Source organism: Somniosus microcephalus, chromosome 2, assembly GCF_052327205.1.
Source record: "Somniosus microcephalus isolate GS21.2 chromosome 2, FLI_Smic_1.0, whole genome shotgun sequence".
Classification (NCBI taxonomy): domain Eukaryota; kingdom Metazoa; phylum Chordata; class Chondrichthyes; order Squaliformes; family Somniosidae; genus Somniosus; species Somniosus microcephalus.
In genome coordinates, this window is record NC_140988.1 from 16,615,273 (window position 1) to 16,640,830 (window position 25,558).

Below are 25,558 nucleotides of genomic sequence, written 5' to 3' on the forward strand. Positions count from 1 at the left end.
ATGTATGTTCCTAATGGTCCAATGCTCAATTGAACTCTGGTGCTTGTCCCGCTGGCTCTATGGAAACATCATCTGTGAAATACCCACCGATCAAGGCTGAATGATAAGAACATAAGAAATAGGAGCAGGAGTCGGCCATTCAGCCCTTCGAGCCTGCTCCGCCATTCAATAAGATCATGGCTGATCTTCTACTTCAACTCCATTCACTGGCCCTATCATCATATCCCTTGATGCCCTTACTAATCAGAAATCTATCGACTTCTGTTTTGAATATACTCAATGACTGAGCCTCCACAGCCCTCTGGGGTAGAGAATTCCAAAGATTGACCCTATGAGTGAAGAAATTTCTTCTCCTCTCAGTCTTGAATGGCCTACCCCTTATCCTGATGCAAGTTATAATGTTGCATTTATAAGTTGTTTTTTTTTGAAGTCATGTTTGAAAGGGGAGAAATTTCACAGGCTTTACCTGTCGTTATTATAGATTAAATGAGTTGGGAAAAGTCCATGATAATATGAAGCAGGACTGAGGGAGTGCTGCATGCAGTGTCTGAGGTGCCGCCTTTCAAAGGGGACGTTAAACCGAGGCCCTGTCTGCCTGCTTGGGTGAATGTAAAAGATCCCCAGTCACTATTTGAAGAGGAGCAGGGGTGTTCTTGGTGTCCTGGCCAACACTCCCACAGCAAACACCACAATTAATCTCAATGCGGTTTGTGGGACCTTTCTGTGTGCGAATTGGCTGCTGTTTTTCCCCCAAATAATAAGTGACTACACTTTAAAAAGTACCCGTCGGCTGTGAAGCACTATCGGATTTGGTGAGAACATGAAAGATGATACATAAATACAAGTTCTTCTAGGGTAACTTTGCATTGTACAGCACAGAAAAAAAAGGAAGTTACAGGGGTTTGATTTTAATTCTTTTTTAATACCAGTGCAGTTCACCAAATGGAGACAACATCTCCATTAACAGTAATATACACAAAACAAAATATGTAAAAAAAAGAGTCCATTTGACACAGAATTCAAGCCTCCCTTGTTTTCAACATCACAGTAAACTGGTCTCTCACACCACTTTCAAGATTTATTTTGAGAAGTGCAAAACTTTTTTGGCCTGTTGAGAACTCTCGCTAAACATTTCAGGGGAAGGTTTCCTCTGTGTGCTATGCGCAGAAAAACTGTAGAACCAGTTTAGAAAGGAGGCCTCTGCCATTTTGCTATGCGTTGCACACAGGGGACATCGTCTCCTATAAGTAGACGCAGCGCTGCCGAACAACCAAGATCATTGTCTGCTAGAATCAGAGTTGGGTCTCAAATCAGCCAGGCCTGCTTCAGAACACATTTGCTAAAGAAACAGCACGCGAATCATCAGCAATCTGTGGAAAATTACAGATATCTTTTTTTTATTAAAAAAAGGCCGGCGGGAAATTAATTTTGTTTAAAATGTCAATTTATAAAATTGCTCTAATGAGTTCTCTGCCGTGCGACAGTGTAATCTCGATTCCCTCACACCAAAGCTTCCGTGCTCAATGCCTCTTAGTTCTGCAGCTCGCAGGTCAAGACCACTCAGAACAATAAAGACAAGACATACTAGATATGTTTCATGAGGTCTTTAGGGGGCAGGAGAGAGGATTGTGCTCCTGTCGCCCCTCACCAAAAAAAAAAATCTTAGGAAGAAAACCTGGAAGAGACATTTCCGTGTACAAGGGCAAATCCAAGGGTGCAAGTTTGTTGGTCCCCTTGGCAACGATGAGACGGCCTGCTTTTGTGTGTAGAAACACAAAGACAACAGGCAACCATTTGGACACATTAGCATTCACTTTTTAAGTTTCTTCTGTGCCGCTTTCTTCTTGACCATCTGGAGCCGTTTCATAGCGTTAAGTTGCGACTCTTGAGACGTCGGTAACTTAACGACGGAAGAGTTGCCGGCTTCGGTGGGCGTCTTGGCGCCATTGTTACCACCGCTGCCAGTAGAGGTGCCCCCGCCGTTGCCACTGCTGGACTGGCTGCCAGTGCCGCCTGGCCCGGTTAGCCCCACTTTGCTAACATTGTCGTTGCTGGACGATCGGTTAAGACCTGGTTTGCCCAGAGTTAGGGGAGGGGGTGGCTTTATAGGTCCGGCGCCGGAGTTAATGCCGGTGGCCATTTTTGATCCCAGCCCTGCTTTGGAGGTTGCCAGTCCGGAAAGACCCACTGCTTTCTGACTCGAGGAGGATGCAGCAGGCTTCCCACTGGTGCTTTGCACAGACGCTCCCAGTTTAGCTGTGGATGGTGCTGCAGTAGATGTTTTAGCACCAAAGGCAGCCCATCCTGTAAGACCACTAACAGAAGAGGAGGTGGTATTAGAATTGGAGGAATTCCCAGAAGCAGATGAGGAAGTCTGCAAAACAAACAAAAAGGAATTGCCTTAAACTATAAAAGAACAGTTTTGGGCAGGGTGAAAACGCATAGACCTGCAGTCGATACTTTATAAAGAGAACCTGACATTTTACTCACCTCTTCTAGTGGCTTTTACATAAAGTTGGTTACAACAATATCTAGCATTTGTATAGCACCTATAACACAGTAAAATGCCCCAAGGCACTTAACAGGAGCCTAAATCAGACAACAAAATTGACACCAATCCAAAGAAGGAGAAATTAGGACAGATGAACAAAAGCTTGGTCAAAGTGGTAGGTTTAAAAGGAGAGTCTTAAAGTAGGAGAGAGAGGTAGAGAGGTTAAGAGTGTGAATCCCAGAGCTTAGGGCCTAGGCAGCTGAAGGCACGGCCGCCAATGGTGGGGGCGAAAGAAGTGGGGGATGCGCAAGAGGCAAGAACTGGAAGAACAAAGAGTACTCGGACAGTTGCAGGGCTGGAGGAGGTTACAGAGATAGGGAGGCCCTGGAGGCATTTGAACATGAGGATGAGAGTTTTAAAAACTGAGGTGTTTGAGGGCCGGGAGCCAATGTAGGTCAGCGAGCACAGGGGTGATGGGTGAACGACACGTTGTGCTTGATTAAAGATTGGGGCTCTGTTCCTTTCCCGAAGAGCTCAGCAAACCCCCACCCACCCCCCATTCTCTGCGAATGATCACTCCCTCACGTTCCCCGATCTCAGGACAGAAGCTGGATCCTGGAGAGCTCTACAGAACCCTTCCAGTGCAACATTTCCTCATCTGAACCCATACTCCAAGGGGCCTCCCCATCTCTTCCCAAATCTGACGGTACAGCTTTACATACACCCACATTACAAAATATCAGTCACTCCAGATTCATACTTTCAAGGACCACACTTGGCCCAGTAGGAACACACGGGTGGACTCCCTGGAGTACTGCGTCAAAATAAACATCACCAACAATGCCGACAGAATCGCCCTGTGGAGCTTTCACCACCCCCCCAACTAATGTATTTTAGGATCAGCTATGCCCTGTACCCTGGTACAGCATCCACAACAGCCCTCATGGGAGATTTTAAGACAGTGCTACAATATGTGAAGAACGGTACTCTCTTCGGAGTCACGGTACCAACATCTACTCTCTACTCGCTGACAAGTAGTCCAATTTAGCCATTCTATATGGGGTATAATAAAATCTGTGGTGCATCTTCAAATGAATCAGTCACATTTGTACACAGCTAGGTACTAAATCAGCTTTAGGCCAGTTGAGTGTGTGAATTAAGCCCAAGAATCAGAGCTTTAGGCTTTTAATGAATAATACCTTATTGAATATCTTTTAGATTTTGGCCACAAAAGGGCTGATTTCTGGCTGGATAAAGTTCTTAAGGAAAGGAAGATGCCTAGCATCCCTGAAGTGTTTTTGTTTTTTAAAATCACCCTTCTAAGCTGCAAGAAATTATACAATTGTAAACGAGACTGTTGGAATAACGTCATACACGTCCTTAACACAGCTGGCCCCGTTCCACCTGAAGATTGCTCTTGGCTGCGATTCCCTGGGAGTTCGACTGGTGTATCCTACGTGTACCTTACTGTCAGCTCTGAATAATTCGAGGTCATTTTTTGCACTAAAACAAAAAACGGAATTATCTGCTCATTTGAATTAAGAGTAGACTGTATCGGTAGGCCACCTAATCCACCTCCTATGGGCACATGACAGCTGCTTCCAAATGCAAATGAAACAGGATTTAAGCTTAAACAGTAATACACCGAGCGATATTTTTAGCTGTCCACCATCATTAGCAAAGATAACTTGTACAAGAGGCGGTTACTGCACCTTCACTTCGGTTCTCTTGAATGCTTGAAACGTGGTCAATTCTTGTTTAAGTTTCATTTCGGGCTTTTTCACTAAGGGATCTTTTACTGACGGAGCGGTGTTAGCAACCGAGTTGGAAGTTTTTGGAGCAGCCTTTTGTGTCTTCTGTGCCTGTGTAATAGAAAACATTCTGTGATCAACATACTTACCAGAGAAGTTAGTTTGTTAACACGAGAGAGTAACTCTCCACTAGTTTGACTTCAACGACTGAAGTACTTAAAAAAAAATAAATAAAAATATTTTACAACTTTGAGGTTACACCATCACACTATCCTAGAACACTGGACAACTGTTCATTTCACTCAACCTTGCTGCGCCATGGCAAAGGACTTTTTCCCCCTGTCGTTTTTCGCGTGAGGAGCGATCTTTGTCTAGGGGAAGGAATGTGGCATCGTACACAGCACAGAAACAGGCCATTCGGCCCAACTCGTTACTGCTGGTGTATAGGCTCCTTGTGAGCTTCCTCTCAGCCCTCTTCAGCTAACCCAATCAGTATATGCTATTCCTTTCTCCCTCATGTGCGCAAATTGGCTGCCGCGTTTCCCACATTACAACAGTGACTACACTCCAAAAGTTCTTCATTGGCTGTAAAGCACTTTGAGACGTCCGGTGGTCATGAAAGGCGCTATATAAATGTACGTCTTTCTTTCTTTATCTAGCTTCTTCTTAAATGCATCTATACTATTCCCCTCAACTACTCCTTTTGGTAGTGAGTTCCATATTCTAACCACTCTCCTGAGTAAAGTTTTTCCTGAATTCCTTATTGGATTTATTAGTGACGGTTATATTTACGGCCCCTAGTTTTGGTCTCTCCCACAGGTGGAAACATTACCCTATCAAACCCTTTCATAATTTTGAAGACCTCGATCAGGACACCCCTCAGCCTTCTCTTTTCTAGATAAAAGAGGCCCAGCCTGTTCAATCTTTCCCCTCAGTTCTGATATCATCTGTGCAAATCACCTTCTCCAGTGCCTCTATATGCTTTAAAAAAAAAATCATTTATGCCCCTTGTCATAAATCGTAACTTCTACAAGAAGTAACTCAGGAAGTACTACTGAACGGCCAGCTGAGGGCGCTGTCCAAGGAGTATAAATACTCGGGCGCGGGCCCAACTTGGCCAGAGACAGTCTGGAAACAGGAAGCTAGTGACTACTAACTAGACCTCCATGTTTTGTCACAAGTTGATTAAAGCCTTGCTTTATGTACAACCAAGTGTGTAGTGAGTCTTTATTACGTCACCCCTCCCTACCATTCACCACCTGAAGCTGGTCAGGCAGACAACTTGCTCCATCTATTAGATATCATCTCCAAAACCAACTTGATTTCCGCTCACAACCAATGCTGGGCGTGCATAAGATCAGCATTGGGTAATTCTCCCTCCAATTTTCCACTCTTGTCTTCCTAGACCTTTGCCAATGTCAAGTCTTGAATCGACAGCTTCCTGGTTCACAAGCTACACGAGTAGAGATGTCCTCTTGCTTCCTCAGGAATAGGTGAGATCACAAAGTCACAACGTTACCATTCTCTGCCCCAGTACCCCATCACTATATTTTAGTAAGTCAGTTATGTTCAACATTATTAAACTCCTAAAGTGATATGCCTGCTAAAAATCAACATCACAGGGCACTTTCCCCTGGATGGAGAGTCTAGAACTAGGGGGCATAGTCTCAGGATAAGGGGTCGGCCATTTAAGACTGAGATGAGGAGGAATTTCTTCACTCAGAGGGTTGTGAATCTTTGGAATTCTCTAACGCAGTGGCTGTGGATGCTGAGTCATTGAGTATATTCAAGGCTGAGAGATAGATAGATTTCTGGACTCTAGGGGAATCGAGGGATATAGGGATCTGGCGAGAAAGTGAAGTTGAGGTCAATGATCAGCCATGATCTTATTGAATGGCGGAGCAGGCTCGAGGGGCCGTATGGTCTACTCCTGCTCCTAATTCTTATGTTCTTATGTACTTTGGTGTAGTTATATGGACCGATTGGAATAGAAACTCTTACCATTTTCTTCATCTGCCTTGTACAGCGGGCACAATACCATATTAGCCGTGGGTCATTCACATCCTTGTCCGTCACTTGGGGTTTATGGCAGTCTTGGTGGTAGAGGTTGTGGCATTCTTGACATTCTACCAGCTGATTACCTGATGTAACAGTCATCTGGCTATAAGCAAAGTAGCAAACAGTTAACCAGTAATTGTCAGTGCCATTAAAAAATGCAATAGACTATCTTATTCTATTATACACTGTATATATAAAGCTTTACACCATGTACAGATTATTCCCCGATAACTGTGAAATGCTACATAATAAACTTGCAGTCATTACATCAGTCACTAATTCTTCAAATGTAAGAAGTCACACAACACCAGGTTATAGTCCAACAGCTTTATTTGAAATCACAAGCTTTCGGAGCGCTGCTCCTTCGTCAGGTGAAGTGGAGAGATGCATAAAGACACAGCTTATATAGTCAGAGCTTATATAAGCTGTGTTTTTATGCATCTCTCCACTTCACCTGACGAAGGAGCAGCGCTCCGAAAGCTTGTGATTTCAAATAAAGCTGTTGGACTATAACCTGGTGTTGTGTGACTTCTTACATTTGTCCACCCCAGTCCAACTCCGGCATCTCCACACCATGACTAATTCTTCAGTGTGATCATTAAAGAGTGAGCCACTCCCAGAGGTAGAATGAGGTGGAGCACGGGGCTACAGATCGGATTCATAAATTGCCGAGTATTCGATTTCAGCTGCATAACTGTGAAAGTCAGCAAATAAGGGAAGTGCCTGGGAATGTGGTTGAACTGAGGGGCACAGATAAAGGCAAGACTGGCTTGTCACAGCCATTTCAAGACATTGTGCAACTTGGAATCTGATCCTTGATATGTTTGACATGCTGTATATTTTCTGTACATCAAAATGGGCTAAGTTAGCCATTTTGAGACTGCCAAATGAGAGCTTGTGCCGTGAGCAGAGTGCTGCAGCTGCCCAAACTCGTTTTACACAGGACTGTATAGCCAGCATAGAAAGAAGACAAGTCCCAGCAATGAAGACAGTAAAAATGCACTGCACCCCCCTACCCCACTTGCTGTATTGAACATTTTTCAATGTTAATTTTTCTGTAGCTCTCTTTATTGTCACCAGCCATCAGAGCCCACTTAACATTTCCAAGATCGCATTCAAAGATTTGTTTGGGAAGATTTTGAAACCAGGCCTCATCATAAGGTTACTCTATAATTAGCTATTAAATGTGCTCAATGTTACTCCAGATAACTATGGAATGTACTCTCAGTTGTTTAAAGTCATGTGAATGGTATACTTTATTGCTTTACAATACACGCACGCACAGATGCACACGGTTTATAAGATAAATGAAGGGATTAGATTGTGTTCCAGTTGACAGTTTCTTCCAATCAAATAGGTTAGAGGGGACCAGGAGGTCACGAATTTAAGTTGTACAAGGCCAGATCTAGATTAGATGTGAGGAGGTGGTTCTTTTCCCAGAGTATAGTGGACCTCTGGAACAGGCTGCCATCTCGTGCGGTGGACGCGGACTCACTGAATTCTGTCAAGCGAGAGCTGGACCTGTTTCCGGCTGGGGCGGAGATCGCCTCTTACAGAAGGTAGGTACTGCAGGGAATTCAGGACCAGAGTGACCTCCTGGACTAGTTTCATCCGCCTAGATGAGTCAGAGAGGAATTTCCTAGATTCCCCCCCCCCCCAAATTGGCCTGGGTTTTTAATCTGGTTTTTCGCCTCTCCCGAGAGATCCCATGGTTTCGGGTGGGGTGGGGAGTGTATATATTGTGATACACAAGGTATCCCAATTGCGTGGGACAGGCTCAATGGACCAGAGGGTCTTTAACTGTCTGTCGTTGTTTGTATGTCTCACACACAATACAACTTATCGCCCTTTATTTTCTGAACTTTACATCTTTCTGGCCACCAGAACACAAAGGTTATCCTGTAACCTTGTACTTTTGGCATCATTTACCAAGTGATTTTCATTCTCAACAGCCTCCTAACCTGGGTCAAGAGCGAACCTTTCTTTGGAAATAAGTGGATGGGGTAAGAAAAACAGTCACATACACGATATATAGACTCTATACAAGGACTGCGTGGATGGATACGGCTTGCACTGATACCGCAAAGATTAGGCACAGATGAGGGAGGCACGCTTCCCACACCGCTCATCCTTCCGTAGTAACCTACGATTCCCCCACCACAAAATAAAACTGCCTTGAGTAACTCCAAAGTCTTTACCTCCACTCCCATACCTGGAAGATTAATACAGGAACAGCGGCATCATCAGATGGCAAATGGGTGCATTTACAGAGTGACACATTTGCATAGGCAGCTTTCATTATAAACCTGGACATAGGAGGTTATAATGGAAATAGACTAGAATACAATCATAGAATCTTACAGCACAGAAGGCGGCCATTCGGTCCATCGTGCCTGTGCCGGCTCAGATTGAGCTCTCTAATTAGTTCCCCTGCCCCCGCTCTTTCACCACAGCCCTGCAAATTTTTCCCCTCAAGTATATATCCAATTCCCTTTTGAAAGTTACTATTGAATCTGCTTCCACCACCCTTTCAGGCAGTGCATTCCAGATCAGGGGTAAGCCATTTAGGACAGAGATGAGGAGGAATTTCTTCACCCAGAGAGTGGTGAACCTGTGGAATTCTCTACCACAGAAGGCAGTTGAGGCCAATTCATTAAATATATTCAAGAAGGAGTTAGATATATTTCTTAAGGCTAAAGGGATCAAGGGATGTGGGGAGAAGGCAGGGACAGGGTACTGAATTTGGATGATCAGCCATGATCTCACTGAATGGCGGAGCAGGCTCGAGGGGCCGAATGGCCTACTCCTGCTCCTATCTTCTATGTTTCTATCATAACTCGCTGCCTAAAAAAAATGTCCTCATGTCACCTCTGGTTCACCTGCCAATGACCCTAAATCCGTGTCCTCCGGTTACCGACCCTCCCGTCACTGGAAACAGCTTCTCCCCATTCGCTCTATCAAAACCCCTTCATGATTCTGAACAACTAAATTCTGAAAGATTAAGAACAAGGACAGAATGCATGACTTTAAAATGAGGAATGAATCACCTCTGCGTGCTCTAGTCCAATTATCCCCAGCCCTCTATCCCTGCGTCACATGAACACTACACTTGGTCTCGACTCCCCGTGTGCAACTCTCCGAGTGATCAATCTGTAAAAACAAAATCTCTCGTACCGACACACCACACAGGCCAGTCCCATTTCCATGGCAAAATCCTCCGCGCTCTCGAAGCCGGGCAGGTCGGGCATCGGCAGGTCCTTGCTGGACTGAACAGTGATGGGAGAAGATCGATTCTCCGGCTTCTCCAGCCTGGCTTTTTTCTGGGGGTCGACTCCCTCCTGGGGGTCTAGTTTAACCTTTCAAAATTGGAAACACCCACAGGGTTAACTTCAATCATTATGAAGTAATTTAAAATAAACAGCAGTACATTACAGATTTACATTCCTTGTTTTAGAGCAAAATACTGCGCAGCCAATTTAAGTTCAAATCCCATTATGATTGATCTTGGTGCCTTTCAACCATCTTAAGATAACAACTTACTTCAGGACAAAACTGTACATTTTGTGCTTCACCTGTGCGCAAGATAATCTCAGTTATGTTATGCCAATTATTTAAGATTCAGTTTCATGCTGATACCTGGGATGGCAGGAATGACGTATGAGGAGAGATTGGGTCGATTGGGCTTGTACTCGCTAGAGTTTAGAAGAATGAGAGGGGATCTCATTGAAACTTATAAAATTCTAACAGGACTAGACAGACTACAGGAAACTTTGTGCTATCCGGCACCGACGGGACCGAGCTGTTGCCGTCCCATCAAAACTGCCGGACAAACCAGCGCTAATGTTGAAACATACGGAGATTTTGAGCTCCGTATCTGGCAACAAACCCTGTTGCTTAGCAACAGCTTCTAAACAGTCGGCCGTACCTTGCAAGCGTCTCTGTAGCTTAGCAACAGCTTCAGCGAGACCTTGCAGAGCCTGACTGGTGGAAAAAAAAAGCAACAAAAAGAAAAAAAAACTAACGAAACGGCTCCTGATTTTTGCCGGTGGCTCGAGCATTCCGGACAGTTAACCTCCGGATAAACCAAAGTTTCCTGTAGATACAGGAAGGATGTTCCCGATGGCGGGGGAGTCCAGAACCAGGGGTCACAGTCTAAGGATAAGGGGTAAGCCATTTAGGACAGAGATGAGGAGCAATTTCTTCACCCAGAGAGTGGTGAACCTGTGGAATTCTTTACCACGGAAGACAGTTGAGGCCAATTCATTAAATATATTCAAGAAGGAGTTAGATATATTTCTTAAGGCTAAAGGGATCAAGGGATATGGGGAGAAGGCAGGGACAGGGTACTGAATTTGGATGATCAGCCATGATCTCATTAAATGGCAGAGCAGGCTCGAGGGGCCGAATGGCCTACTCCTGCTCCTATCTTCTATGTTTCTATGCAATAAATAATCGGAACTCCCTCTTGTACAGTAAATGGTTTGTGTATATAAAGATCTAAATGCAGTTGCTGAAGTAATTAGGCCAGCAACTTCTTACCTTTTCAACTGGTCTCTTCTCAGTTTCCTTCTTGGCTTTCTCGCTGGAACTGGACTTTCCATTGTTGCCCGATGACAGAGACAAGGACACTTTGGACTCCTGCTTTGCGGAACTGGATTTGGAGCCAGTAGTTATCTTGGGTGTTTCAACTTCCTACGCAAAGAGCATACACCAGCTTAATATATGGTTTCTGAAACTGAGGCAAATTAGTCGGCTGCAGCACCTGGGATTTCGATAACTGGGATGAAATCTTCCCTTCTTGGAGCCAAGAGGCACCACAATGACGGAAGGGGTCAACAGCAAGCCAAAGTATCGCACATAAATCAGGCCGCGTTACAGCTGAAATCACAGCAAACTACAAGTACTTGTTGACATGTCCAGACAAATTGTTCTGTCATGCCAGGCCAAATTACACCAGACAACAGAAAAACAAGGAACACAATTTGGTGTATTTGCCATCTGTGGTAATTCTAACCCAATGCAGAACTGTTGGAGGGGGTCATTTACACACAGAACCATGGATAATAGTGTTGTCACCAGACCTATATAGCATATGGGGCGGGGGGGAAAAAAAATCACACTTAAATCAGTATATTTTAATGTTGTGCCAATGCTATTTAATTCATCACCTCAAAATAGTTCCACCATTGGCCATCATAGAGTGACAGATCTGTGGTCATAAGTGCCTCGCCCTAGTATTACACAGTTTTAAAATCTCCAGACACAAATCTATAATTGTACAGTTGTGTGCTTGTCGCAATCCTAGTGGGCAGAATACAAAGAAATGCACTCACCATCAATGTACCCTGTAATTTTTTTTTGGTGCACGGGCCCTTTAACTGGCTGCGCGGCCCATTCAAATTTCCGCGCATGGGGGGTTATTATTCCCATTGTAAAGCCGGTGAGCGTCCTGTGCAGGACCTCCAGACCATTGCGCTGCTTAGCGGGAATGTTGCTCACTATTAAACGTTACTGAAATCATAGTAACGACGCTGCAACATACATCATCAAGGGGAAAACAGACAAGTGAAGGAAAGAAAAAGAGGATGGGGAAGAGCTGAAGAGAAAAACTGGAGAGTGAGGAAGAAGGAGAAAAGAAATTAACCCAAGAAATAAACAGAAGACATAAGGAGATAATGAAAAAGAGGATGATAAAATGAACATAAAGACTGACGTAATAAAACTCACTACGCACTTGGTTTGAGTATAAAGCAAGGCTTTAATCAACTTGTTTCAGAACATGGAGGTCTAGTTGTACTTCACTAGTTCCTTGTCTTACAAAATGTCCCTGGCAAGCTGGGGCCCACGCCCGAGTATTTATACTCCTTGGATGGCGCCACCAGCTGGCCGTCCAGCGTTATTTCACGAGTAGTTTCTTGATGAATGATGAGATTTATAACAAAGACTGTGGCATGGTTGTTCCTTCTCCGTTCATCCTGGCAGCTATAGCTGAGCCAACTGCACTTTAGTCAGAATTTTTCAGATACCGCAATAAAAAGGCTGATGGAATGTTGGCCTTTATCTCAAGGGGACTGGAATTCAAGTACGAGGGAGTGATGCTCTAGTTGTACAGAGCCTTGGTCAGAACCACTGCGTCCACTTTTGGGTACAGCACCGTTTCATCAGAATGATACCAGAGTTAAATTATTGCATGAAGTTGCCTTGTACAGTATCCCCTTGAGTTTAGAAGGTTGAGGGGTGATCAAATCAAGGTATTTAAAATGATTAAGGGATTTGACAGGGTAGATACAGAGAAGCTCTTTCCTCTGGCGGGGGAATCCAGAACAAGAGGGTAGAATCTTAAAATTAGAGCCAGGCCACTTAGGAGTGAAATCAGGAAGCACTTTTTCCACAAAAAGGGTAGTGAAAATCTGGAACTCGCTCCCCCAAAAGGCTGTGGCTGCTGGGTCAATTGCAATTTTCAAGACTGAGATCGATAAGAGTTTTGTTAGGTAAGGGTATCAAGGGATATGGAGCAACTGCAGGTAAATGGAGTTGAGGTACCGATCAACCATGACCTAATTGAATGGCGGAACAGGCTCGAGAGGCTGAATGTCCTGCTCCCGATTCTATCAGAGGTTTGGGTGCTCCAAGTTTCAAATTTGCTGTTCACAAATTAAACATACATGTGGCCCAGCGGTTCCCCTTTGAAACAATTTTTCCGCTGTGCTCTTTAAGGTCCCAGGTGGTAATTGTATTCAGGTGGTGGGTATTATTTGGGAACTCTTGTGTTCATATATAAGGGCGTAAGCTTGGTAAGGAAAGGAGGCTTATCTTGGGGGGATGCAGGGTATGTAATGTGTCTCTCTGTAAATAAAAGGCTTGTAAGCGACTGAACACTAGGCTCTAGTATTCTATCCTTCACCACCTGGCTATCCGACTTTGACACCAGGTTCAGTATCACACAAATAAATGGGTGGGTTCTTTATGAGGAGAGCCTTACACCCCTGAGGCATCTTGTGCAAGGCACCAGCATTCACAGTAAGACAGCAGGGAATTCAGATTCTGCAGAGCAGTTTGCCGCATAAACAAGATGTTACTCACAGCAGAAAAGTGAAATTAGGTCAGAGGGGGAAGCAACTGTTAACAGTTCCGAAGTAGCAATACATTATTCTCTCTCAAACAAAATCTCAAGGCAGAACATTTATATAGCACCTTAGGATACCCCAAGGTGCTTCACAGGCAATAAACTACTTTTGAAGTGTAGTCACTGCTGTTGCGTAGACAAATGTGGCAGCCAATTTGCGCAGAGCAAGGTCCCACAAACGGCAATGAGATAAATGATCAGTTAATTTATTTTTGGTGGGGGTGGTTGAGGGAGGAATGTTGGCCAGGACACCAGCAAAGCTCCCGTGGTCCTCTTCAAGGGGCATTTTACGTCCCTCTGAACAGACAAACATGGCCTCAGGTTAAATTCTCATCCAACAGTGCAGGAGTCTCTCAGTACTGCACTGAAGTCTCAGCTTGACTACGTGCTCAAGACCCAGAGAGGGGCTTGAACGTACAACGTTTTGCCTCAAGAGGGGACAGTACTTCCAACTGAGACAAACTGACACATATTAGAAAGATGGCCGCCAGAGAATCTTCTCAGCCTATTTTAAAATGTGTTAAAAGTGTTTAGAGGATAATCATTTAAAATAAATAATGTATACCGTATTCACACATCAAAGTTCTGAAGCAACATCACAATGAGAGCGACAGGATGTAGCTTTGCATCAAAATGCCTTTATACAGAGTTGCTGATATCAGCTCTGCTGTTGGGGGTGAGAAGGATTATATTCCGCAACATGGAAGGAAATGAAAATCAGAGTGCGTTCCTCAGCAGTTGGTTATGCAACGCATTAACATAAGAAATAGGAGCAGGAATGGGCCACTTGGCCCCCCGAGCCTGCTCTGCCATTCAATAAGATCATGGCTGATCTTGGACTCAAAGTCACTTCCCTGCCCGCTCCCCATAACCCTTCACTCCCTTATCTTGCAAAGGTCTGTCTATCTCCACCTTAAATGTATTCAATGACCCAGCCTCTCTGGCTCTCTCGGGCAGAGAATTTCACAGGTTCACAGCCCTCAGAGAAGAAATTCCTCCTCATCTCAGTTATAAAAGAGCGACCCTTTATTCTAAAACTGTGCCGAGTTCTATATTTCCATTGACAGTGCTTGGAAGCATGTCATCTGCCCATCCTCTTGAGCGAGTACAATATATAACAGTAGCAACAACAAATATAAAATAAAGATCCTTAGATACCTGTAATGTTCCTCATGCCTATAGATTAGGCTTCAGGTGGTCACCACACAAATAATCACACTCAAAGTGGATGTAGTTTTCGATGATGAGATTGCTGTTTCCATCAAAGTTTATAGCTGTGTTGCCAGCATAGAAACCTGATTGTACATAGTTTCAAATGGCTCCCACAGTACCATTTCTGATAGCATTCCACACATGGCATAACAAAACACATTGGGCCGGAATTTGCGGTGGATAATAACGGCGAACTGTCAGTGCTCGCCGTTATTACCCCTTTGAAACTGACTGCAATTTCAGGATGTAGCGCATCTAAATGCGGAAACCCTGATGTTGCGGTCAGTCATGCAGTGTTTTGACACTGGCTGCGCTGTGCCTCCCCCACTCCCGCATAGCTGACAAGCAGTGAAACTGATGAAAACTTGGGCTTTTCCGTGGTAACATTGCTGTTAAATACCCCATTAAATGTTAGGCTCTGTTGGATTAGGTGTAACTGGGGTTTTAACAGCGTATTGACTGCTAAACAAATGCTATGGCCCTGAAAAACTAATTTTAATCTGTGGAGTGTCAAATTTCTCCATTATGATAAAAAATACAATTTTTAAGAAATTTAATAATTAAAAAAAGTGTTTATGATATTTCAGGGTCTACCTTATCCCCTTGTGAAAGTCCCAATCTTTGTTTTGCTCTCTGTCACATTTTTTAAAAGTCTGGATAAAGGCATGTTTCATTTCCTGGTTCCCTGTCTGTGAGAATTTTGCCATGTGATTGGCTGCTTAGACAGCTTGTTGATGTTACAGCAGCCTCGCTCCAGGGATTCCCTAGTACAGAGCGCTGAAATCGCTTGCGCGTCGAAAAAGGCAAACTTCTCGCCACAGAGATCGTGACATCTCATAACTTTGGGACATAATGTCAACATTTGGTTTCCCACACCCTCTTATTTGTCCTTTTAACACACCATACCCAGCCAAGAGGGCAGACAGGAAAGCTGCTCTCAGGTTTCTAATGTTTACGGCGACCTAAACAAGATTTGTCTTCTGATTTTCCCTCATCCATAGGAGAATTGGCTGGGGTTGGTTGGCATTACCGCATAATGGAAATCAGAAACTCACAGCTATGAGGCCACTGCTTGTTAGAACACCACATATTCTTCTCAATATTTTGTTAAAAGGCCTCCAGCTTTAGTTCTCTCCCCACCATTCTTCTTCTCCTACTCAACCTCCCCTCCTCGTGATTTTTCTTTGGGTAACTTTTCAGATTACTTCTCAAAAATTGTAGATGTGTACCCAAATGTCTGGTAGAGCCACCATGCAACCAGCTGCATGGAGGTCCGACCGAGATCACTTGATAAAGGGAACCATGGCTTAAATGATACCAGCTCCAAGACACTTACAGCACAGGAGGAGGCCATTCGACCCACTGAGTCTGTGCCGGTTCTTTGCTAGACCAAACCAAAACTGACCCCACTGTACGGTGCTCTTTCCATAGCCCTGTATCAACTTCTGCTTCAAATGTTTATCCAATTTTCCCTTAAAAGATGCAATGGTTTCTGCCTCATTCATTCCCTGTGGCAAAGGGGTCCATGCTGCAATAACCGTCTGTATAAAGAAGCTTCAGTTAATCTCTCTCCTTTCAGTGACAATTTTAAATCGACGAACCATTTGCCTTCCCAACCAGAGGAAATGTTTCTTTGGTATATCAAAAGCTTTCAGTTATTTATATATATTTTTTTAAACTGTACCTTTTGTGGCTGTCGAAAGCCGGAATCGCTGCCTCTGGTCAAAGTCTCATCCAGCAGGGCTTTCAGCTTCTCTGCTGAATCTTTACTCTTGGAATGGAGATACCCCAAGGCTTTCAGGAAGAGTGGGTCCAGCTCTAAATTGGGAACAGCCATGTCCTGCAAATGTGAATCACAAAATGAATTAATAATAATTAAAGAGAAAAGGGGGGGGGGGGGGGTTGGAAACCTGACCAGCGATCACTGGCCTCATTATAACGGAATGGCTTGAGTGTTTAATGTCACTGACCCAACCTCAAGGAGCCCAGAGTCATCCCCTGTCACCACAGTAGCTGCTTTGCACAACTTCCGGTCCCACCTTTTTATTTGTCCCCCCCGCCTTCCCCCTAGCAACGGGTAACATCCGGTCCGTCAGTTTTTCGGGTCCCCCACTCCCCGGCGTTGATTAAACAAGCGGCGGCTCCGTGTTTTCAGGTAACTCGGTGTGTGTGAGGAGGGAGGGCACTGCTACCTATAATAGCGGCGGCTGATGATTAGCATAAACTCCCCCCCCCCCCCCCCTCTCTTTATTCCCCACTGGGGGCCCTGGCTTCACCTTCCTCTCTGACCAGGTCCAGGCGCGGCCTCACTCGTCTTCACCAAGTCTCCGTCCCTTTTTTTGGAGCAGGAGGAAATGTTCAGGTCTGAGCCGGAGCTTGCAATAACCTGTTAAAACACGCGATTCTTGGGTTTTGAGCAGTGCAGAGGGGGCAGCAGCTGTAAATAGTTTGGGGCAGCCCTCGGCTCAGTGGGTAGCACTCTTTCACTCTGGAGTCCGAAGGTTGTGGGTTCAAGGGAGACACGGTGGCATAGTGGTTAGCACTGTTGCCTCACAGCACCAGGGACCCGGGTTTGAATCCGGCCTCGGGCGACTGTCTGTGTGGAGTTTGCACATTCTCCCCGTGTTTGCGTGGGTTTCCTCCGGGTGCTCCGGTTTCCTCCCACAGTCCAAAGATGTGCAGGTTAGGTTGATTGGCTATGATAAATTGACCCTTAGTGTTAGGGGGATTAAATACGTGGGGTTATGGGGATATGTGTTGGTGTAGGGGTTACGGTGATCGGGTGGGATATGTGTCGGTGCAGGCTCGATGGGCCAAAATGGCCTCTATCTGCACTGTGGGGTTTCTGTGATTCTGTGAAGTCCCACTCCAGAGACTTGAGCACAAAAATCTAGGCTGACACTCCAGTGCTGGACTGAGGGAGTGCTGCACTGTCAGCGGTGCCGTCTTTCGGATGAGGCGTTAAACCGAGGCCCCGTCTGCTCCTTGAGGTGGATGTAAAACATCACTTTCCACCTAAATTATAGGAGTTGCATTTATATAGTGCCTTTCACAACCTCAGGACGACCCAAAGCACTTGAATTACTTTTGAAGTGTAGTTACTGTTGTAATGTAGGAAACACAGCAGCCAATTTGCACACAGCAGCCAATTTGCACACAGCAAGCTCCCACAGACAGCAATGTGATAATGACCAGACAATCTGTTTTAGTGATGTTGAGGGATTACTATTGGCCAGGACACTGAGAGAACTCCCCTGCTCTTATTTGAACTAGTGACATGGGATCTATTATGTCCACCTGAGAGGTCATCCAAAAGACAGCACCTCCAACAATATTGCACTGAACTGTCCGCCTAGATTATGTGCTTATGTCTCTAGAGTGGGACTTGAACCCACAACCTTCTGACTCCCAACGCAAGAGCTACCACTGAGCCAAAACTGTTAGTGTGAATACAGTAATGTGCTGTTTAGATGAGCTTCAACAAGTGCGAGAGGTGTTCAGACTAACAATTTAGTGCTAATGAGGTTGTGAAAGGCACTATATAATTGCAAGTTTGTTTGTTTTATTATCATATTGATCCACTCCACTCGCATCATTTTTAGGAGACCCAGTATCAATTGATAAATTTAAGAAACTAGATGCTAACGAATGTGTCGGAGCCTTTTCTTTTGAGGTATATTCAGGATTACAAAGTTTTTCACAGTATTATCAAGGCTGAATAACCAACGAAATATAAAGGTCTTTGGTGCCTGTGTTTAATGATTCTGCGATTGTGCGGTATGAACTTTGAGCACAGAAGTTGCTGGTACACTCTGCCGTACATGTACACATCTCTTCATAGCAAACAACGTCTTCGCTGTGTTTCTAGGGGCCACCTGTCAATTCTTTCACAAGTGCCCTTTTGATTCTCTGGCCCCTTCTCAAAGAGTACCATGAAATGCTAAATATTTTTATGCACCTTCATAGACCATTAAATCTCTCTGCTAGATTTTAATGAAAAATATACGCCAATTATACATTGATCTTCCCTCCTTGCCTTCCGTTTGCCGGGAGTTCTAATCTGATTTCAGCTTTTGCACTGTCTGTCTAGAAAATAGTCACTTCACAACTGGTAGACCAGAGTTTATTTCTAAAGTTTCTTCAACTCTTCCTGTACCCTTCCCTCCCCTCTCAAAAAGCAACCCCCAAAACGTTAATATTTTCAGATGCTGTATTTTTTTATTCCATTGCTGGTGACAGTCTGGAAAAAAAATTTATAAAAAAATAATTGCAAAATGTTTTTCAGCGTCTATAACTATATTCTTAATGGGCTGCTGTTTCACTGTCTGTCTATAGGTAGTTGCAGAAATGAAGAACAAGAGCATGCATGATGAGTATCTGTACCTGGAGCTATCCCACTTCACAGAAGACAGGATTTTTCCTCTCCACACATCCATCGTTTTATTTCTAATGTCTTACTGTGACTCCAAGTCGATTAAGGTGTTCCTTGTGCCTAATGAAGACACTGCTGCCAGTCCCTTGTGGAAGAAAGGAGCACCAGCCAACATTCCCATCAACATCCTGTCCCAACAGGAGCTGCCTCCAGTGGTTCGGAGCTGTCGTTTGCCTGCTCTGGTGGAAAAGGATGGGAATTTTTGTCGAGCTGGCCTTGCTGTGGTGTTGAGATACATCATACAGAGGACTTGTGATATAGACTGCAATAGGAAGGATGTATCTGAGCTGCTTGGCTTCAAAAAGACCTGCTTAAAGGCTTGCGCTGAGGTGAGTAGGAACGTAGACACAGGAGTAGGCTATTCAGCCCCTCGAGCCTGTTCTGCCATTCAATTAGATTATATCTGATCTGTACATCAACTCCATTTACTCAACTTTGTTCCCTATCTCTTGATACTCTTACCTTATAAAATCTGTCGATCTTAGTCATAAAAATTCCAACTGACCCAGCATCCACAGCCTTTAGGGGGAGCGAGTTCCAGATTTCCACTACCCTTTGTGTGAAAAATGCTTCAAAATTTCACTCCTAAACGGCCTAGCTCTAATTTTAAGATTATGCCCCCTTGTTCTGGATTCCCCCACCTGAGGAAATAGTTTCTCTTTATTGACCCTATCGAATCCCTTTATGATTTTCACAGCCTCTGCCTGCCCCTTCTAATTGCTGTTGTGTTAGATTGACTCCCTTTGGTGGGATTTCCTGATTTCCCAGCCCATATCAGACCCGGTGTACCACTGCAGGCTGGTATGCTGACTCATGAGGCGTTCCGGCTTTCCATAAAGGGGGAGGGATGTAGGCCCCACTGGAGTCTCCAGACCTGGGAAGCGACTCACTTACTTAGTAGCTTATCAGATCTCAAAGCATTTCACATACAATTAATTTCTTTGAATACACGGAGGGTTGTTGGAGCATGGGTTGCTTTGCCACAGGGAGTAGTTGAGGCAGAGTCCATTGCAATTTTTAAAGGAACAGTGGATGAAGGCTGGAAGCAGAGGAAGATACAGAGCTATGGGGAGAGCGCAGTGCAGTTCACATTCTTCAATTGCTCGAGCAAAGAGCTGGCACAGAAGTGATGGTCCGAGTGGCCTCCTTTTGTACTGTAAACTGGCATGGTTCTATGAAAGTACATTGATTAGAGTTATATAGGCAAAGATTTTGCACACACTGAAATGCCACAAACAGCAATGCGATGAATGATCAGTTAATCTGTTTTTGATGGTGTTACTTGAGGGAGGAATATTGACCGGAACACCAGGAGAACTCTTTGCTCTTCTTCAAATAGTGCCATAGGATCTTTAACATCTTCCTGAAGTGTCAGCCATGGCTCAGTTTGTAGCACCCTTGCCTCTGAATCAGAAGGTTGTGGGTTCAAGTCCCACTCCAGAGACTTGAGCACATAAGTCTAGGCTGTACCGTCGGAGGTGCCATCTTTCGGATGAGATGTTAAACCAAGGCCCCGTCTGCTCTCTCAGTTGAACGTAAAAGATCCGACGGCGCTATTTCGAAGAAGAGCAGGGGAGTTATCCCTGGTGTCCTGGGGCCAATATTTGTCCCTCAATCAACATCACTAAAACAGATTATCTGGTCATCGTCACATTGCTGTTTGTGGGAGCTTGCTGTGCTCAATTGGCTGCTGCGTTTCCTACATTACAACAGTGACTAGACTTCAAAAAGTACTTCATTGGCTGTAAAGCGCTTTGGGACGTCCTGAGGTTGTGAAAGGTGCTATAGAAATGCAGGTCCGTCTTGCTGAACAACTGAAAGCACTGGTTCAATGCCTCATCTGAGGGACAGCACCTCTGATAGTGCAGCAATTTCTCCGTCCTGCTCTAGCTATATGGGCTCTAGCCCTGGGCTGGGGCTTGAACCTACAACCTTGTGACTCGGAGGCGAGACTGTAAACTGACCACGAGCACATTTTATTTACACAAACTACTTTTCCTTCCCTTAGTCATTGTGAAATTGTTTTCGGGTGCTTTTTGTCGGCAGTGACACATTTATGGTCTGCTGTACAGAATTAAAATGATAAGATTTCTGGTTGGGATCAAGCCACGAGTTAAACATTTGTCTTAATTTTGCTGCCCAATGGATGATTAAGGAAGCAGTGCCTGGGCCTTTGGTAGCCTTGCTTTAATTCCAATCCCATGATCAGAGATATGTTCTTATATACTGGGAAAAAAATTTCCAGTTGGCATGTAGGACTTTAAAGGAAATTTGCTTAAATTAACCATTTGCTCACCAAAATCTGTTAAGATCCCTTTAAACTCACTTGGAAATATAATGGCCCAGAAATTCGGGTCGGGGGCTTCCCGCGGGTGCAAGCCTCCGACCTGCACTTACCTAGCGCGCCGGCCCGTTGTGCTGTGGGCTCCCGTGGAATTCCGATCCTGGGCCTGCTCCAGCTGCCGGCGCGCAGTGCTTGCGTATCCCAGGGGCGCAGTTAGTTCGATGCGTCCCCTGGGATCACGTGGGCCATGGAGCAGGGAATGCTTCATTCATAAGTTTGACAGGAAGTGCTGTCAAAACTTATAAATACTACGGGCCCCAAAACATCACTAAATCTTCAAATAATTTTTTTTTTTAAATCACATTTTTTAAATGAGCTATAAATTACATGAAATAACTATTTTAAACAATAATTTAAATTTTTGAATTTTTTTTTAAATTTTCTAACAGGGCTAAAAATAAAACTACCTTTCTTTAAAGTATTTAAAAATAATAAACCTGTGGAAAAACTGTTTTAATTTTAATTAATTCACCACTTACCTTGTAAAAAGCCTGCTTTTTAAATGTGTAACTTCTGCAGACTTACCCTCCCGGGAAAACCGGTTAAAAAAAAACGTAAGTTCGATGTGCACGCGCAGCCTCTCCGGCGCACGCGTTCGAACTCTGAACCCCTTCGTTCAGGGGAACGGAAGTTCCGGTTTCCCGCGCATGCGCAGTGCATGCAGGAAACCGGCACTTCCATTGGGCCTACGGGTGAGTACCCCGTGCATACTCACCCGTGGAGACCCGAATTTCTGGGCCAATGTATAAGATAGCGAATTTTCAATGCCCTGTTTTTTTGGCTTGTGTGTTCAGTTCCCTGTCGTAGCAATTTCCTGCTACTGTCTGAAGATAATGCCTCACTGTATGTTGTATGGGGTGAACGGTGCACATTTAGGGGAGGTTTAAGATAAATATGTGTTCAGTATAAATTCCTGTTGATTCAGGCGACGGGAGCTGGAAAATAGTGTAGATTACCTAAGATTCATTTAACTCGTCAATTCTCTATGGCGTTGCATGCAGGGAATTAAGACCAAGTGAAGTCTTCAGGAGACGTGAGGTTGTAGGGTGGGAATAATTGGACCAGGGTGAATAGATATAATTCAGTCCCCATTTTAAAAAGAAAGAAAGACTTGCATTTATAGAAACATAGAAGATAGGAGCAGGAGTAGGCCATTCGGCCCCTCGAGCCTGCTCCGCCATTCAATGCGATCATGGCTGATTATCCAAATTCAGTACCCTGTCCCTGCTTTCTCCCCATATCCCTTGATCCCCTTAGCCTTAAGAAATATATCTAACACCTTCTTGGATATATTTAATTAATTGGCCTCAACTGTCTTCTGTGGTAGAGAATTCCACAGGTTCACCACTCTCTGGATGAAGAAATTGCTCCTCATCTCAGTCCTAAATGGCTTACCCCTTATCCTTAGACTGTGACCCCCTGGTTCTGAACTCCCCCGCCATCGGGAACAGCCTTTCACGAACACTAGACGTCCCAAAGTGCTTTACAGCCAATGAGGTACTTTTGAAAGTGTAGTCACTGTTGTAACGTAGCAAACGTGGCAGCCAATTTGCGCACAGCAAGCTCCCACAGCAGCAATCTGTTTTAGTGATGTTGATTGAGGGATTAATATTGGCCAGGTCACCGGGGATAATTTCCCTGCTCTTCTTCGAAATAGTGCCGTGGGATCTTTTACGTCCATCTGAGAGGGCAGTCGGGGCCTCGGTTTAACGTCTCATCCGAAAGACGGCACCTCCGACAGTGCAGCACCCCCTCGTCACTGCATTGAAGTGCCAGCCGAGACTTAAAGTCATGTTCTGTCCTTATTTTTTTTGCATATTTCCAATGACAGCGCTTCCACTGGGGCGAGAGTGGAATTACAGCGTGACAAGTTTACAGGGCAGTTTCCATTTTAAATGTAGACATAGGTTATAATGGAAAATGTTGACAGGAAGTGTGCACAGGCATAAGATAACTATAAGTAGCCGCCTGTTGTGGAATGTAGAGTACATTATTCAGAGATGCTGAATACAGTTGATTAACTGGTGCTTTCCTGTTTCATTCTTAAGTGCTGACATTTATTTTTAATTTAATAGGAAACCCTTAACAGGTAAGAGAAAGCTTATTACATAGAAGTATATAGAATCTACAGGCCAGAAACAGGCCGGTTGGCCCAACTGGTCTATGCCAGCATTTATGTTCCACACGAGCCTCCTCCCATCCCTCTTCATCTAAATCCTATAAAGCTGCTTTGGACAATACTTCTTTTATTAAGATATACAGTAACTGTGTAGAGTTGGGAATTTGGCAATTAATTCGTCATTGTTTTAACTAATGAAAATGATAAGGCAGCAGCTTAATTTGGCAAGTTTCGTTAAGGTGTAGTGCGAGTATATTAATATGTAAGAGATGATTCTGGGAGCTGTAAGGAGTAATTCTGTGAGATGATCTAGTATTGTGCAGTGAGAAAGGGTTAATTAATAACCTTGTAGTAAAGGGGCCATTAGGGAAGAGCGACCATAATATGATAGAATTTTATATTGAGTTTGAAAGTGATTTAGTTAAGTCCGAAACTAGGGTCTTAAATCTTAACAAAGCAAACTACGTAGGTATGAGGGGCGAGTTGGCTAAGGTAGATTGGGAAACTATGTTAAAAGATATGACAGTAGACAAGCAATGGCTAGCATTTAAAGAATTAATACATAATTTACAACAAATATACATTCCTTTAAAGCACAAAAACCCCACAGGAAAAGTGGTCCAACCGTGGCTAACAAGAGAAGTTAAAGATAGTATTCGATCAAAGGAAGAGGCTTATAATGTTGCCAAAAAGAGTAGTAAACCTGAGGATTGGGAGGATTTTAGAATTCAGCAAAGGAGGACCAAGAACTTGATAAGGAAAGAGAAAAAAGAATATGAGAGTAAATTAGCAAGAGACATAAAAACAGATTGTAAGCATTTCTATAGGTATGTAAATAGGAAGAGATTAGTGAAAGTAAATGTGGGCCCATTAGAGGCAGAGACAGGAGAAATTATAATGGGCAATAAGGAAATGGCAGAGACATTAAACAAATACTTTGTATCTGACTTCACGGTAGAAGACACAAAACTTTCTGGAAATAATGGGGAACCAAGGGTCTAGAGAGAATGAGGAACTTAAAGAAATCAGTATAAGTAAAGACATCGTACTGGAGAAATTAATGGGACTAAGTGGCAACAAATCCCCTGGACCTGACGACCTGCATCCTAGGGTTTTAAAAGAGGTCGCTGCAGAGACAGTGGATACATTGGTAATAATCTTCCAGAATTCCCTAGATTCTTGAACTTTCCCCAAGGATTGGAAGGTAACAAACATAACTCCACTATTTAAGAAAGGAGGAAGAGAAAAAACAGGAAACTATAGGCCAGTTAGCCTGACATCAGTCGTAGGTAAAATGCTAGAATCTATTATTAGGGACATGGTAACAGTTACAAAATTGTAATATGATTAGGCAGAGCTTTATGAAAGGGAAATCGTGTTTGACAAATCTGTTAGAGTTTTTTGAAGATGTAACTAGTAAGATGGATAAGGGGGAACCAGTGGATGTAATGTATTTGGATTTTCAAAAACCATTCAATAAGGTGACACACAAGAGGTTATTACACAAAATTATGACTCATGGTATTGGGGTAATAAATTAGCATGGATTGAGGATTGGTTAATAGACAGAAAACAGAGAGTAGGAATAAACAGGACTTTTTCAGGTTGGCAGGCTGTAACTAGTTGGGTACCGCAAGGATCAGTGCTTGGTCCTCAGCTATTTACAATCTATATTAATGACTTAGATGAAGGGACTGAGTGTAATATATCCAAGTTTGCTGATGATACAAAGTTAGGTGGGAAAGTAATCTGTGAGGAGGACACAAAGAGGCTGCAGAGAGATATAGACAGGTTGACTGAGTGGGCAAGAACATGGCAAATGGAATACAATGTGGGGAAGTGTGAAGTTATCCACTTTGGTAGGAAAATCAAAAAAGCAGAATATTTTTTGAATGGTGAGAGACTGGGAAATGTTTGTATTCAGAGGGACCTGGGTGCCCTTGTACATGAATCACAGAAAGTTAACATGCAGGTAGAGCAAGCAATTAAGAAAGCAAATGGTATGTTAGCTTTTTGTTACAAAGG

The 25,558-nt window shown here is 44.0% G+C and overlaps 2 protein-coding genes across 6 annotated transcripts in view; one reads left to right on the forward strand and one right to left on the reverse strand.

Annotated features, from left to right (window-relative positions):
* Positions 1-901: 901 nt before the first annotated feature.
* ints12 (integrator complex subunit 12) lies at positions 902-16,715 on the reverse strand. Of its 2 annotated transcripts, none has more exons than XM_086006909.1 (7): positions 16,609-16,715; positions 16,323-16,478; positions 10,840-10,992; positions 9,475-9,656; positions 6,244-6,403; positions 4,204-4,353; positions 902-2,374 (listed from the first exon to the last, which is right to left on the reverse strand). In XM_086006909.1, the coding sequence occupies exons 2-7, from the start codon at positions 16,473-16,475 to the stop codon at positions 1,811-1,813; spliced, it is 1,362 nt and encodes a 453-aa protein (XP_085863035.1). In that variant the 5' UTR covers positions 16,476-16,478; positions 16,609-16,715; the 3' UTR covers positions 902-1,810. The 2 variants fall into 2 exon arrangements, with proteins under 2 accessions (XP_085863035.1, XP_085863044.1); XM_086006918.1 differs by having other exon boundaries at positions 16,614-16,679.
* Positions 16,716-16,732: 17 nt separating this feature from the next.
* Positions 16,733-25,558, forward strand: part of gstcd (glutathione S-transferase, C-terminal domain containing) — a 232,574-nt gene continuing 223,748 nt past the window's right edge. For 3 of the 4 annotated variants that reach the window (XR_015080845.1, XM_086006839.1, XM_086006861.1), the window contains exons 1-2: positions 16,733-16,793; positions 18,974-19,399. Coding sequence is in view for 3 of the 4 variants with exons in the window: in XM_086006839.1 (XP_085862965.1) it covers positions 18,986-19,399 (414 nt within the window). In the remaining variant the exon portion in view is untranslated. Of the gene's footprint in view, positions 16,794-16,880; positions 17,001-18,973; positions 19,400-25,558 lie in introns of those variants that run through there. The other variant, XM_086006849.1, reaches the window with a different exon arrangement.

Coding starts and splice junctions, on each gene's coding strand:
- ints12 (XM_086006909.1), bottom strand. CDS start 16,475: ATGGCTGTTCCCAATTTAGAGCTGGACCCACTCTTCCTGAAAGCCTTG. Junction 6,404..9,474: donor CTGGCCTGTGTGGTGTGTCG/GTACGAGAGATT, acceptor CTTTGCTTATAG/CCAGATGACTGTTACATCAG. Junction 2,375..4,203: donor TCAAGAGAACCGAAGTGAAG/GTGCAGTAACCG, acceptor TTTGTTTTGCAG/ACTTCCTCATCTGCTTCTGG.